General features: G+C 40.7%; 1 protein-coding gene across 1 annotated transcript; it reads left to right on the forward strand.

Annotated features, from left to right (window-relative positions):
• Positions 1-9,228: 9,228 nt before the first annotated feature.
• Positions 9,229-10,231, forward strand: LOC102402333 (olfactory receptor 2A2-like). The gene has a single exon (XM_006071856.3). It carries the CDS (start codon positions 9,302-9,304, stop codon positions 10,229-10,231), a length of 930 nt encoding a protein of 309 aa, XP_006071918.2. The 5' UTR covers positions 9,229-9,301.
• The last annotated feature ends 5,472 nt before the right edge of the window (positions 10,232-15,703 follow it).

A 15,703-nucleotide genomic window follows, 5' to 3' on the forward strand; every position in this document is an offset into this window, starting at 1 on the left:
CTCCATGGAAAGTCGTCTCTCAACGATCTAAATGTATACTTTCATGGGGATTGTAGAGAAGCATACGTTCTTAAAACCAATCACTTGAAGAGAATGGGCAATGTAATTTATGATATCTGCCTCAGGTTTATAACCCTAGATATATTGAAAATGTGTGTAGAGACAGTATGATGCTAGTGTCTGCTCCGACTGTTTTCTAGAATTTTTCCTCCATGGGCAATTCCACACAATCTTAGCTCTTCTGCAGAGGGAAATTTTAGGAATTTCCCCCCTCCCCCCACTCCCCCTTAGAGAGAAGATAAAAATATGTTGTTATCTTATGATCCTTCTGGGAATTTGAATTCTCAATAGAAACTCCAGAATGTTTTTAATTCATCTGATTCTAAAATAAAACCTATGCCTCTTGGGGTTCTTTGAAGAACCTTAACAAGTCCAATAAGCAATCCATCCTGTGTCTGGAATTCAATCCTCTGACAGCTGCAGAGGGAGCAGGACTCTGAACCATTTCAGAGGTACTGTGCTCACCCTTGCGGGGTTTTATTCTAGGTCAAAGAAGATTCTTATGAGAAATCCAGAGCTAGCATCTCCTTGAGTAGAAGAGATTGATTTATGCTGGGAGGTGATTTCCAGTACAGGGAGGTGAGATAGGACAGGTCAGCAGCAGACACCACCATGGCTCTGGGCACAAGAATGACACCCCTGGGTGAGCTTTCCTCCCACTCATATTGTGCATCGTAGGTAGGAAAATAGACACTCACGTCTCCCTCCCTGACCCTAGGGAATTTCTGCCTACTGAGCTATGTGTGTGTGTTCAGCATCCCTCTCAAAATCACCTCCCAGTGTAACTGAGTGGTGGAGGTCCAAGCTGGCCCCACTCTCAATGAGAAGGGGCTCAGAGAATGAGAGGCTCTATATCCAAGCATTGTCTCTGAAACAGCCAAATTAATAAAATGACTTTATGTATCAGCTGGGCTTATCTGGTGGCTCAGATGGTAAAGACTCTGCTTTCAGTGCAGGAGACCTAGATTCAATCCCTAGGTGGGGAAGATCCCCTGGAGAAGGGAATGGCTACCCACTCCAGTATTCTTGCCTGGAGAACTCCATGGACAGAGGAGCCTGGAGGGCTACAGTCCATGGGGTCACAAAGAGTCAAACACGACTGAGCAACTAACAAAGATATTGATGTCCAGGGAAGCCTCCCTTAGAAAATAAAATTATAATAACAATTACAGCAAATCTTTTCTTTGCTGAAATAATGTAAGAGATAAGTTTTCCATATATCTAATCTTTTTTACAACCATCCTTTGGGTATCACCCTGTTGTGATGATTATCAGATTTGAAATCACAGTATTTTATATAAATAGCTTTCCTGTCATAAAGAATATAGAATGAGTTCCAACACTTCCGATGAGAGGTAGAGAAATAAATAAAATCCATAGATCATGAAACTTTCTAACTTATAGGACTGGCCCAGTAGACAGAATTACTCATACTGACCATGCAAACCTTTTCTTATCTGGGCTGTTATTGTTTTATTTACTGTACTGGAAAGGCAAAGATTTTGGCATCACTTTTCTGACATTTTCTTGCTTCTTCCAGTACAGTATCTGCTTAAGAGTTTTAATCTTTATTCAATTTTATTTTTATGCTGTTTAATTTTAACAGAAAAATGATAATAATGGTAATGAAAAGGAAAATTTTAAAAATTATTAATTCGGGCACAAAATTAGCTAGACCCAAAGGTGATAAACGTACATTCCTACTGAATAGTAATAGACTGAGTTACCTTCAACAAATATTATGGTTCTTCATGTTCAGAGAGCAAATGAGTGCTGTTGCTGTTGTTTACTTGCCAAGTCATGTCCAACTCTTTGGAACCCTGTGAATTGCAGCATGCCAGGCTTCTCTGTCCTTCACTGTCTCCCAGAGTTTGCTCAAACTTGTGTCCATTGCATCAGTGATACGATCCAACCAGCTCATCCCCTGGTTCCCCCTTCTCCTTTGGCCCTCAATTTTCCCCAGCATCAAGGTCTTTTTCAATGAGTCAGATCTTCACATTAGGTGGCCAAAGTATAGGAATTTCAGCTGTGTCTAAGTAGAATTTTGCAGTAGAGATGTTGCTATCTCCACTTTATGTAATATAGGTATGGTCTTTCATTGTAGCAAAAATCAATGTCACAAACTTAATACTATTTACACAGAACCCCCCCCCCCAAAGCAATCACATTTATGGAAATGAAGAAACTGTAATTTTGCCTCTGTTTCATTTGCCAGTAATCAGATCCTAACTATGAACTTTTCTAACAAAATAGAAGCCATGTGTTGGTCAATTGAAGGTGGCAATAGAAGATATTAGAAACATGCATTTTTGAATTAAAATGAAAATCATCCATTTAACAAACATTTCCTGAGCTTGCTTCACCTAGAATCATATTAGTTATTATGAGACATAAAAATGTACAAGACGTATTCAGTTCAATTCAGTCACTCAATTGTGTCCGACTCTCTACAACCCCATGGACTGCAGCACACAAGGCTTCCCTGTCCATCACCAACTCCCAGAGCTTGCTCAAACTCATGTGCATTGAATCGGTGATGCCATCCAATCATCTCATCCTCTGTCATCCCCTTCTTCTCCTGCCTTCAATATTTCCCAGCATCAGGGTCTTTTCCAATGAGTCAGTTCTTTGCATCAGGTGGCCAAAATATTGGAGCTTCAGCTTCAACATCAGTTCTTCTAATGAATATTCAGGACTGATTTCCTTTAGGATTGACTGGGTTGATCTCCTTGCAGTCCAAGGGACTCTCAAGAGTCTTCTCTAACAGTACAGTTGAAAAGCATCAATTCTTTGGCACTCAGCTTTCTTTATGGTCCAACTCTCACATCCGTACTTGAATACTGAAAAGGCCATAGCTTCGGCTAGATAGACTTTTGTTGGCAAAGTAATGTCTTTGGTTTTAAATATGATGTCTAGGTTGGTCATAGCTTTTCTTCCAAGGAGCAAGTGTCTTTATTTTCATGGCTGCAGTCACCATCTGCAGTGATTTTGGAGCCCAAGAAAGTAAAATGTTTCCACTGTTTCCCCATCTATTTGCCATGATGTGATGGGACAGATGCCATGATCTAAGTTTTTTGAATGTTGAGTTTTAAGCCAAATTTTCACTCTCCTCTTTCACTTTCATCAAGAGGTTCTTTAGTTCTTCTTTGCTTTCTGACATAAGGGTGGTGTCATCTGCATATCTGAGGTTATTGACATTTCTCCCAGCAATCTTGATTCCAGCTTTTTCATCATTCAGCCTAGCATTTCATATGAAATACTCTGCATATAAGTTAAATAAGCAGGGTGACAATATACAGCCTTGACACACTCCTTTCCCGATTTGCAACCAGTCTGTTGATCCATGTCCAGTTCTAATTGTTGCTTCCTGACCTGCATACAGATTTCTCAGGAGGCAGGTCAGGTGGTCTGGTATTCCCATCTCTTTAAGAATTTTCCACAGTTTGTTGTAATCCACACAGTCAAAGGCTTTGGTATAGTCAATAAAGAAGAAGTAGATGTTTTTCTGAAACTCTCTTGCTTTTTCAATGATCCAGCGGATGTTGGCAATTTGATCTCTGGTTCCTCTGCCTTTTCTAAATCCAGCTTGAACATCTGGAAGTTCATGGTTCACGTACTGTTGAAGCCTGGCTTGGAGAATTATCAGCATTACTTTGTTAGTGTGTGAGATGACTGCAATTGTGTGCTAATTGTTTGAATTCTTTGGCATTGCCTTTCCTTCCTGCTGCTGCTGCGTCACTTCAGTTGTGTCTGACTCTGTGTGACCCCATAGACGGCAGCCCACCAGGCTCCCCCATCCCTGGGATTCTCCAGGCAAGAACACTGGAGTGGGTTGCCATTTCCTTCTCCAATGCAGGAAAGTGAAAAGTGAAAGTGAAGTCGCTCAGTCGTGTCTGACCTTCAGTGATCCTATGGACTACAGCCCACCAGGCTCCTCCATCCATGGGATTTTCCAGGCAAGAGTACTGGAGTAGGGTGCCATTGCCTTCTCCATGCCTTTCCTTAGGGCTGGAATAAAAACTAACCTTTTCAAGTCCTGTGGCCACTGCTGAATTTTCCAAATTTGCTGGCATATTGATTGTAGCACTTTCACAGCATCATCTTTTAGGATTTGAAATAGCTCCACTGGAATTCCATCACCTCCACTAGCTTTGTGCATATTGATGTTTCCTAAGGTACACTAGACTTCAAATTCCAGGATGTCTGGCTCTAGGTGAGTGATCACACCATTGTGGTTATCTGGGTCATGAAGATGTTTTTTGAATAGTTCTTTTGTGTATTCTTGCCACCTTTTCTTAGTATCTTCTGTTTCTGTTAGGTGCATACCATTTCTGTCCTTTATTGTGCCCACATTTGCATGAAATGTTCCCTTGGTATCTCTAATTTTCTTGAGATATCTCTGTACAAAATGTATAAGACATATTACTTATCTATAAACCATTATTTGATGAAAGTGAATCTCAGTTCAAATAAATGACATTTTGTACAAACCCCTTTTGATCTTTGATTTTATCTTGGGGATTACCATATCTTCATTCAGTTCAGTTCAGTCACTCAGTCATGTCTGACTCTTTGCAACCCCATGAACCACAGCACACCAGGCCTCCCTATCCATCACCAACTCCCAGGGTCTACCCAAACCCAGGTCCATTGAGTTGGTGATGACATCCAACTATCTCTTCCTCTGTTGTCCCCTTCTCCTCCTGCCCTCAATCTTTCCCAGCATCAGGGTCTTTTCCAATGAGTCAGTTCTTCCCATCAGGTGGCCAAAGTATTGGAGTCTCAGCTTCAACATCAGTTCTTCCAATGAACATTAAGGACTGATCTCCTTTAGGACAGACTGGCTGGATCTCCTTGCAGTCCAAGGGACTCTCAAGAGTCTTCTCCAATACCACAGTTCAAAAGCATCAATTCTTCGGAGCTCAGCTTTCTTTATAGTCCAGCTCTCACATCCGTACACAAATACTGGAAAAACCATAGCCTTGACTAGATGGACCTTTGTTGACAAAGTAATGTCTCTGCTTTTTAATATGCTGTCTAGCTTATTAAACTAGTCAAACTAGTCATAACTAGTCATTAAACTGGTCATAACTTTCCTTCCAAGGAGTAAGCGTCTTTTAATTTCATGGCTGCAATCACCAACTGCAGTGATTTTGGAGCCCCCAAAAATAAAGTCAGCCACTGTTTCCACTGTTTCCCCGTCTATTTGCCATGAAGTGATGGGGTTGAAGATATAACTCCTTTAACTTTCACTGTTGACAAAGCCTACACATTTAACAGGTGCCTGAGGAGTCTCCTCATATGAATCTACTCTAATCTCAACAGTAGAAAATAACCCTTTTATATGTTGTCTGAATACTAGCCTTACAATGGGGTTAGAGACTGAATGACTAAATTCATCCTATACTTATAAGCATTAAAAAAATGTGTGAACTAAAATAATATCCACCATTTTAAGAGACAACTCATAATTACTTGGAGGGAATATATTGTCTTCTCTATTGCACTTTTACTGTAAGCCATGTGTGATAAAATGCCATTATATTTTTGCAACATTTTAACAAGGTATGGTATTAATTATGTGAAAGTAATGTTAACTCCAAAAAATAATGTTAACTCCAAAATCACTGCGAATGGTGACTGCAACCATGAAATCAGAAGACGATTACTTCTTGGCAGGAAAGCAATGACAAACCTAGACAGTGTGTTGGAAAACAGAGACATTACTCTGCTAACAAAGCTGTATCGTTAGGCTGTGGTATTACCAATGGTCACCTACAACTGTGAGAGCCACACTGTGAAGAAGGCAGACCACCAAAGAATTGATGCCTTCGAACTGTGGTGCTGGAGAACTCCTGAAAGTCCCTTAAGACAGCAAGGATATCAAACCAGTCAATCTTAAGGGAGATCAATCCTAAATATTCACTGGAAGGACTGATGCTGAAGGTGAAGCTCCAGTATTTTGGTCATCTGATGCGAACAGACAATCTTTGGAAAAGTCCCTGATGCTGGGAAAGATTGAGGGCAGAAAGGAAGAGGGTGTCAGAGAATGAGATGGCTGGACGGCATCACTGATAAAATGAACATGAACTTGGGAGATGGTGAGGGACAGGGAGGCCTGGCGTGCTGCAGTTCATGGGGTTGCAAAGAGTCAGACATGACTGAGTGACTGAGCAACAACAACTTGTAATTATTTAACGTGTATAAGCAAAAATCTTTCTTTTACTGTAATGAATCAAATAATTACAGTTGCCATCACATAGGAGAAACAGGAATCTCTCTCAAGTTAGAAACTGGAATTGAGAAGAAAACACTAGGTTAGACACAACATGAGAAATCTGTGTTTCTTGTTCTTAATAATATAGATGTAAAGCTATCCAGGACGGAAATATGAAGAGTGGTATCAGGGTGATTTCTTTCATGTGGAACCTGGAGAGTAAAAACACAAATGAAAGTGTTATAATTTATGAACTTAATTAGGAGATAAAATATTAAAACATTTTTATTCAAGGAAACAGTATACAGCCATTCAAAGTATGTTACAGAGAAATATTTAGACATGGAAAATCATTCCTGATGTTTATAAATGAAAGAAATAGGTAACTAACAACACTGACACATATATATATATACGTATACATATAAATGGATGTACAGTAAAATGGTGTAACTGTGTATACAGAACACTAACAATGATCATTTGTGGTTGTATGTTTTAGAGTACTACCTCCTCAGTCTTTTAAATACAGTTTCATGATGTTTTCCTAAGAAGCTTTTGAAACAATGTCAAAAACTCATGCAAGGTAGGTACGACATTATTCACACCAGGAACCACACTCTTAATATGTTCAAAAATCTGTGGTTTTTTGAATAGAAATAAAAGCAAGAAAATAGTATAAACATTGTCATTAACAGGCTACTAGTTACAAATACAGGGCTTTCCTGGTGGTGCTAGTGGTAAAGAAGCAGCTTGCCAATGCAGGAAATATAAGAGACTCAGGGTCAATACCTGGGTGGGGAAAATCCCCTGGAGGAGGGCATGGCAACCCACTCCAGTATTATTGCCTGGAGGATCACACAGACAGGGGAACCTTGTGGGCTACAATCCACAGAATCACAAAAAACATGACTAAAGTGACTTAGCACACATGCAGTTACAAATATATATATATTAACTTAAAAAAGTACTGAATAATATCAAGACCATTTTCTTCAAAACTATTATTCAATTTAGTGAAATTGATTTGAGACCATAAGGGAAGACAGGTAAGATACATTTTCAAAGTAATTAAAAGAATCAGTTATTCCCTATAACAATTTGCACACATTCCCGAATTAAATGTTGATTCTTTTCAATGAGGACATAAAAATCTGGCAAATATCATGATAAAAGTAAAAATTATTAAAATTCAGATACTGCTTTATATGATTTGTTTTACTAAAAGTAATCAGATCTTTTTGGAGAAATGACTGTGTCCGTGGCTGAAGCAGAAAATGTAATAAAAGAGCTTGAAACATCTTATCAGAAGTAAGAAAGTACTCAAAAATTATGGGAACACGTTAAAATGCCAAAGGAGTGAGCTTTGAGGTTCATATCTAGAATGGTTAAGGATGTAATGATAAATAAATAATTGTAATCCATTGATAAAAAAACCATGAGTCCATACTGACAAATAGATAAAACAGAGAGAGAGAGAGAAGAGATAGATACAGATGCATTTGTTGTTGTTCAGTCGCTCAGTCATGTCAGACTCATTGTGACCCCAGGGATTGCAGCACACCAGGCTTCCCTGTCCTTCACCACCTCCCGGAGCTTACTCAAACTCATGTCCATTGAGTCAGTGATGCCATCCAATCATCTCTTCCTCTGTTGTCCCCTTCTCCTCCTGCCTTCAATCTTTCCTAGCATCAGGGTCTCTCTGATGAGTTAGCTCTTCGCATCAGGAGGCCAAAGTATTGGAGCTTCAGCTTCAACATCAGTCCTTCCAATGAATATTCAGGACTTATTTCCTTTAGGAGTGACTGGTTTGATCTCCTTGCTGTCCAAGGGACTCTCAAGAGTGTTCTCCAACACCACAGTTCAAAAGCATCAATTCTTCAGTGCTCAGCCTTCTTTATGGTCCAACTCTCACATCCATACATGAACTACTGGAAAAACCATAGCTTTGACAACGGGATCCTTTGTTGGCAAAGTAATGCCTCTGCTTTTTAATATGCTGTCTAGGTTTGTCATAGCTTTTCTTCCAAGGAGCAAGCAACTTATAGAGACAGATAGATAGATATAGGACTTTCCCATATACTAAAATTGACAACCCATAAATATAAAAGCAATGAATGAGTTGGAATGCCACATTTTGTAAACATCATTACTGATAATTGAATCAGGCAAGTAATGGATAGATGCTCAAATTAGTTGCTGAAAGCTTTATGAGGAACAGAATATTTACATATTAATTTTAATGGATGCTCCATTAAATTACATTAGAGAAAAAAAGAATGATTTTATAATGGAGATGGTTGTGATGAATCATCTTTACCAAGTGATCCAAGTTAGTGTCACCAACAATGGGACAAATTAATATCATGCACCTACTCAGAGATGTTTTTCCTGAAGAGGGTGTATAATCTGAATCAAAAATGAGGAATTTTGTATCATTCCATTTGAGGAACACTCTAAGAAGTACTCTTATTCCCTTAAAAAATATCAGTGTCATTAAACCCAAAGAAAGTTTGAGTGTTCCAAATGAAGGAAAACTAGAGTGGGAGGACTATCGAGAGAAAACTATGAATTAAAAGGTCAGGTTAATATGAAATTGCCTGATTTTAATAATTGTATTGTGGTTAGGTTAAATAAATATCTTTACTCTTGGAGAAATAAATGAGGAATTTAGGGTAAATATGCATCATGTCTCCAATGTAAACTTAAGGGGTTCAGAAAGAAAGAATATGTTATATATGGAGAGAAAAAGAGAATAAAAAGGCAAATATAAAAGAAATATTAAAATTCATTGAATCTGGGTTTTTGTATATGAGAGTTTTTTGTACAATTCTTAATGCTTTTCTATCTTTAAATATGTTTCATATTAAAAGTTAAAGAGGTCATCGATTTTGAGGAGTAAGTAGGACAAGGACACAACCTTTGTCTGAGCTCATTTTGAGATGAGTAACTCCAATTTCCCTTGATTCTCTGCGTCTGACTTCTCTTATCACATTTCATTCCTTGACAAGCTGTCATTAAGGAATGGGAAGTAACCAGTCATGGGTCACAGAATTCATCTTGGTAGGCTTTCATCTCAGCGCAAAGATGGAAAAGCTTCTCTTCTGGATCTTCTCCCTGTTTTACATCTTCAGTCTGCTGGCAAATGGCATAATCTTGGGACTCATCTGTCTGGACCTGAGACTGCACACCCCCATGTACTTCTTCCTCTCACATCTGGCCATCATTGACATGTCCTGTGCTTCCAACAATGTCCCCAAGATGATGGCAAACTTAGCAAACAAGCATAGAACCATCTCCTTTGTCCCATGCATACTGCAGACCTTTTTGTATTTGGGGTTTGCTGCTACTGAGTGCCTGATTTTGATGGTGATGTCCTACGATAGGTTTGTGGCAATCTGTCATCCCCTCCAGTACACTGTCATCATGAGCTGGAGAGCTTGCAGGGTCCTGGCTGCCACTTCCTGGGCGTGTGGATTTATTCTGGCTCTGGTCCAGGCAGTTCTCCTCCTAAGACTACCCTTCTGTGGGCCCTGGGAAGTGAACCACCTCTTTTGTGAAATTCTGTCTGTCCTCAAGCTAGCCTGTGTTGACACATGGATCAACCAAGTGGTCCTCCTTGCTGCTTCTGTATTTGTCTTAGTCGGGCCCCTGTGCTTAATGCTAGTCTCTTACATATGCATCCTCTGTGCCATCCTGAAGATCCAGTCAAAGGAGGGCCGCAGAAAGGCCTTCTCCACCTGCTCCTCCCACCTCTGTGTGGTTGGACTCTTCTTTGGCATAGCCATGTTGGTTTATATGGTCCCAGACTCCAATCAACGAGAAGAGGAGGAGAAAATACCGTCCCTGTTTCACAGTCTCTTTAATCCATTCCTGAACCCTCTCATTTACAGCCTGAGGAATGCTCAAGTGAAGGGTGCCTTGTACAGAGCTCTGCAGAAGAGGTCCGTGTGAGGGGTACATACAGTGTTGTTTGGGGATTTTCTTTTAAAATGTGTGGTTTGCTGAAAGAAAAACTCAGAAAAATTTCCCAATGAGAAATTTGATATGAATATGGTAATTGTCCAAATTCTAGCTCAAGATATAAGGCAAAGATTCTTGGAAATGAGCATCTTTTGTCCCTTTGTCTTTCAGTTCAGTTCAGTTGCTCAGTCGTGTCCGACTCTTTGCAACCCCATGAATCGCAGCACACGAGGCCTCCCTGTCCATCACCAACTCCCGGAGTTCACTCAGACTCACGTCCATCGAGTCAGTGATGCCATCCAGCCATCTCATCCTCTGGCGTCCCCTTCTCCTCCTGCCCCCAATCCCTCCCAGCATCAGAGTCTTTTCCAATGAGTCAACTCTTCACATGAGGTGGCCAAAGTACTGGAGTTTCAGCTTTAGCATCATTCCTTCCAAAGAAATCCCAGGGCTGATCTCCTTCAGAATGGACTGGTTGGATCTCCTTGCAGTCCAAGGGACTCTCAAGAGTCTTCTCCAACACCACAGTTCAAAAGTATCAATTCTTCGGTGCTCAGCCTTTTTCACAGTCCAACTCTCACATCCATACATGACCACAGGAAAAACCATAGCCTTGACTAGACGAATCTTTGTTGGCAAAGTAATGTCTCTGCTTGAATATGCTATCTAGGTTGGTCATAACTTTCGTTCCAAGGAGTAAGCGTCTTTTAATTTCATGGCTGCAGTCACTACAAAACAATACAATGACCCAAATGTCAAGGATTCAGAGATACATCAGGTTAAAAAAGCAGATACTGCTAGGTTGGAGTCAGAGAGACAAGTGAATGAACCCCATTTTTCCCTACTTATTTTGTGGCTGGAGTCAGTACTTAAAATATAGGACCCTCATGGTGAAATAGGAACAATCTTATGTCATAGAAAATTAAGACCTGCCAATAAGATACTGCATCAGCACAGTGCTCGACACATAACATACACTGAGAAAATGTGTTCTCAAGTACATAATATCTAGAGGCCAGTGGTCAAGCCTGAAGCCTGAGGGTTGTCCCCAGTTGTGGACACGATATGAAGAGTCATGTGTCCAGCTGCTCAGAAGTAAGGCTCTCTCCACTTGAGCTCTGCCTCCAAAAGCAGGGGCCCTGCTCTGGGGCCTCTCACAGCTGAAGAAGTAGTTGTGTTGGCAGCAGTTGCATACTTACTAGTTATCGCTATTATGCCAGATCAGTGTTGTTCATTCGCCTTCAGAGTCTTCAGAGATCTCTGGTTTCTTATCCCCAGCAAGGATGTTTTCATTCTTCTACTATCTGAGAAAGCAATATCTTTTATGGCCACAAGACAATGTCAGGGGCTCTGAAAAGTCAAGGGAGTAATATCTTCTATCCAGGTATGGTACCTTTTCCTTAAGAATAATGTAAAGAACCTGTTAGGTGACCAGCAGCATTGACAGTTGATCCTTAAACAACATGGGCTTTTGAAAATCCATGTATAACTTATAGCTGGCCCTCCATACAGGTGGATCTTCTGTTTGTGTGGATTCAATCAACCACAGATTCTGTAGCACCACAGTATTTACTTTTGAACAAATTTGCATACAAGTGGGTCCATGCAGTTCAATCCCCATGCTGTTCAAGTGCTAACTCTACATGGGTAGGGGGCTCTCATTTCTCGAAAGAGGTGCTTCTCAGTCACTTTCTCTACCATTTTCTCAAATAAAGACTAATCTCAGTGCCTATGGTGTAGAACAGCAGTCCCCAATCTATTTGGCACCAGGAATCGGTTTCATGGAGGACGATTTTTCCACAGACAGGGTTGGGGGGGGGGATTGTTTGGGGATGATTCAAGGATGTTACATTTATTTTGCTTCATTTATTTTACTTTATTTCAAGGGCTTCCCTTGTGGCTTGGCTGGCAAAGAATCCAGCTGCAATGCAGGAGACCTAGGTTCGATCCCTGGGTTGGGAAGATCTCCTGGAGAAGGAAAATGCTACCCACTCTGGTATTCTGGCCTGGAGAATTCCATGGACTGTATAGTCCATGGGGTTGCAAAGAGTTGGACATGAATGAGCAACTTTCACTTTCACTTTCTTATTTCTATTGTTACTACATTAGCTCTACCTCAGATTGCCAGGCATTAGACCTTGGAGGTTGGGGACCCCTGGTGATAGAAGGTTCAATCCAGGGACAGATGACAAATAATAAGTACACAAGAATCAGAGCAGGTAGTGGGCAACACAATTCAATAGAAGAAAATGATGTAGGCTTTAATTAGAAGGCCCAATGACTCTAGAGGTAAAGAACATGTCTGCCAATGCAGGAGACACAGGAGACATGGGTTTGATCCCTGGGTAGGGAGGATCCCCCTAGAGAAGGAAATCACAATCCACTCCAGTGTTCTTGCCTGGGAAATTCCATGGACAGAAAAGCCTGTCTGGCCACAGTCCATGGGATTGAAGCCCCATGGAGTCTAGAGCCTGCCAGGCTACAGTCCAAAGCTGGCTATAGTCCAGCTTTAATTACCTGGACCAGGTGGTTCATTCCCTTCTGCTGGGGTTCTCTAAAGTTTACCTTATTTATGATTATCTGTCACTGTTTCATCCCTGACAAGGCACAACCTGATTAGTGGTGAATCAAGCAGTGGGAAAGGATATCAATTACTAACCATTTATTGAGCACAGTCATTGAATGCAGATTCCTGAGTTCAAATCCAAGCTCTGGTACTTACCAGACACTGTGTCTGGGCTGGTTATTTAAACAGTGTCTCGGTCTCAATCTCTGACTCAGTTCTACCATCTGTAAAATGGGAAGAATTGCACTTGGCTCATAGGGTGATCATGCAGATTGAGTTACCTTTTGTAACTGCATAGGGCATGCATAAACATAGCAGGGACTGTGTGTTTCACTGGTAAATCACGTAGAATAAATAAATCTACCATAGCTTGGCATTGTGGTAGGATCAGAATCCAAGAATAGAAAACTTTCCCCTTTAATGTATCTTCCTGACCCAGGGATCAAACCTAGATCTCCCACACTGTGGGCATACGCTTTACCCTCTGAGTGACCAGGAAAGCCCAGAGTTTGATTAGTCAGTCATAGACCTTGGAAGACTCTAAAGAGATAGTTGTGTTTTTCTAGCCTTATTCTTTCATCTGGGGAAAAAATTATTTCCCCCACTTTATACATGAAGCAATCAGGGATATTCAGGAAGTTTAAATTACTTATCAAAAGTGAAAAAAGTAAAAAAGAACTCAATGAGAAGAGAGGAACTAGGAACTGAGGAAGGAGTTCTCTTAAACCTGTAGTGAGACAGGCCTTTTTGGAAGAGGCAATTCACAGCTCCTGCTGAAAGTGATTAGAATTCTGATAAAATTTCAACAGTTTTCTAAGACACTTTGATAATCTTTCAAGATCCTTTCTGGGAATGTAGGGTTGCCCATTCAGCTGACTATCAGTTTTGGGACTTACTTACATTTTAGTCCATTTTGAGACTAATCTAATCATCTTTAATCAGACATTTCTTTATGGTTATTGCTTCCCTATTTTCCTACAAAATGCTTTTACCAGCAAGGGGCATCTTTGAGTGAGGCTTATAAAGTGTCAGTCACTCAATGCTGTCCAAATCTGCATCACCATGGGCTGTAGCCTGCCAGGCTCCTCTGTCCATGGGATTCTCCAGGCAAGAACACTGGAGAAGGTTGCCATTTCCTTCTCCAGGGGATCTTCTCGACCAGGAATCAAACCTAGGCCTCCTGTATTGACAAGAAGATTCTTTACCATCTAAGCCATCAGGGAAGCCCAGCAACTTCTCTTTGACCAGCATATTTGAAATGAAACTGTGATGTGGGCACAAAATTATTTTCTCTGAGAAGTTGTCTTTAAATATATATGTATTTCATGACTTAATACAGCATTTCTGTCTATAACTGATTCTTACTCCTTGCTGCTGCTTATTAATCCTAAAACTCATGGATCCATTGAATTGTAAGAAATACTAAGGATCAACTTGGCCAGATTTCTTCATTGAAAGCATAAGCATCTTCTCAACTACAGCCATGGAGACTCAAAGAGATTTTTAACCAAATGTAAGTATCTTGAATAAGCTATGTTTATCTTTTATATGGGCAAACTTTTTTTTTCCTATTTTCAGTGGATTTATTTATTATTTGTTTATTGTCTTTCCCTTTCCCATACAGGTTCCAGACAAGAGTAAAAGTAAGTTTTCTTCTTTCTCTCTCTTTCAAAGGATAAGACAAGAGAAGACATGAGACAACAGTGGTTCTCAAACCTTAGTTTGCACCAGAACCACTTGGAGAATGTTTAAAACTCTGATTGCTGGGCTCCACTCTGCAGTCTCCGATTCTGTAAATTTAGAGTGAGGTCCAAGATTTTGCATTTTCAACAAGTTTCCAGGTGATGAAGATGATGCCAGTCAAGGAATAGCCCATAAGATAAGCTACCTCAAAGAAAAATCCCTCTTTGATCATCCCTGAGAAAGGTGTATAATCCAAAGGCATGATGTTGGGAGACTCTCGGACTGGAGGGGAAGGTGCTGAGTAGGCGGAGGGTTAAAGGATGTGCTGGGAGAGGGTGTCAGCAAGATTCCTGGAGGGCCTCGATGGGAAGTTCCATATGGTAGTCATGTTCTCACCCTAAGAAGCCACTTCTGATTCTCTACCATCTGGCACTCTTTGTAAGGACTGGAGTGTATCAATGTAAACTGGGAAAAGAACTGGTTGAAGGTATTTTGAAACTGCCTTAGGAAAAGGTGAAGACTCTCCTCTTTTGAGCTTCACAGGCGAAGTGGTGGGGAGACAGATCCACTCTTCAGTTCAGTTCAGTTCAGTCACTCAGTTGTGTCCAACTTTTTGCAACCCCATGGACTGCAGCACACCCAGGCTTCCCTGTCCATCACCAACTCCTGGAGCTTTCTCAAACTCATGTCCATTGAGTCGGTGATGCCATCCAACCATCTCATCCTCTGCCATCCCCTTCTCCTCCCACCTTCAATCTTTCCCAGCATCAGGGTCTTTTCAAATGAGACAGTTCTTCGCATGAGGTGGCCGAAGTATTGGAGTTTCAGCTTCAGTATCATTCCTTCCAATGAATATTCAGGACTGATTTCCTTTAGGATAGACTGGTTGGATCTCCTTGCAGGGGAAAGTATCTTTGTTGGTTCCTCATATCCAGAGTCCCCTCCGCCAGGCCAAAGGCCTTGTTCAACAGCACAAAGGAGTGGGGAAAATGAATGCAACTTGATTGTAATGTGGATTCCTTCTCCCCCTTCTAATTTCCTGCAGGTGGGATAGATCTAAGAAAGGCCAGGTTCTCTTAATCAAAATGATCCTCCCTCATGTTCTCCTATTTAAAGGTTATTTGGGGAACAGAATAAAATTTGGATTATTTTACAAAAACATCGCTTCCCACCCCCGCCCCCAACATCTAGTAGCCTCTTTGGAGTTATTTTAA

Source organism: Bubalus bubalis, chromosome 8, assembly GCF_019923935.1.
Source record: "Bubalus bubalis isolate 160015118507 breed Murrah chromosome 8, NDDB_SH_1, whole genome shotgun sequence".
Taxonomy (NCBI): Eukaryota; Metazoa; Chordata; class Mammalia; order Artiodactyla; family Bovidae; genus Bubalus; species Bubalus bubalis.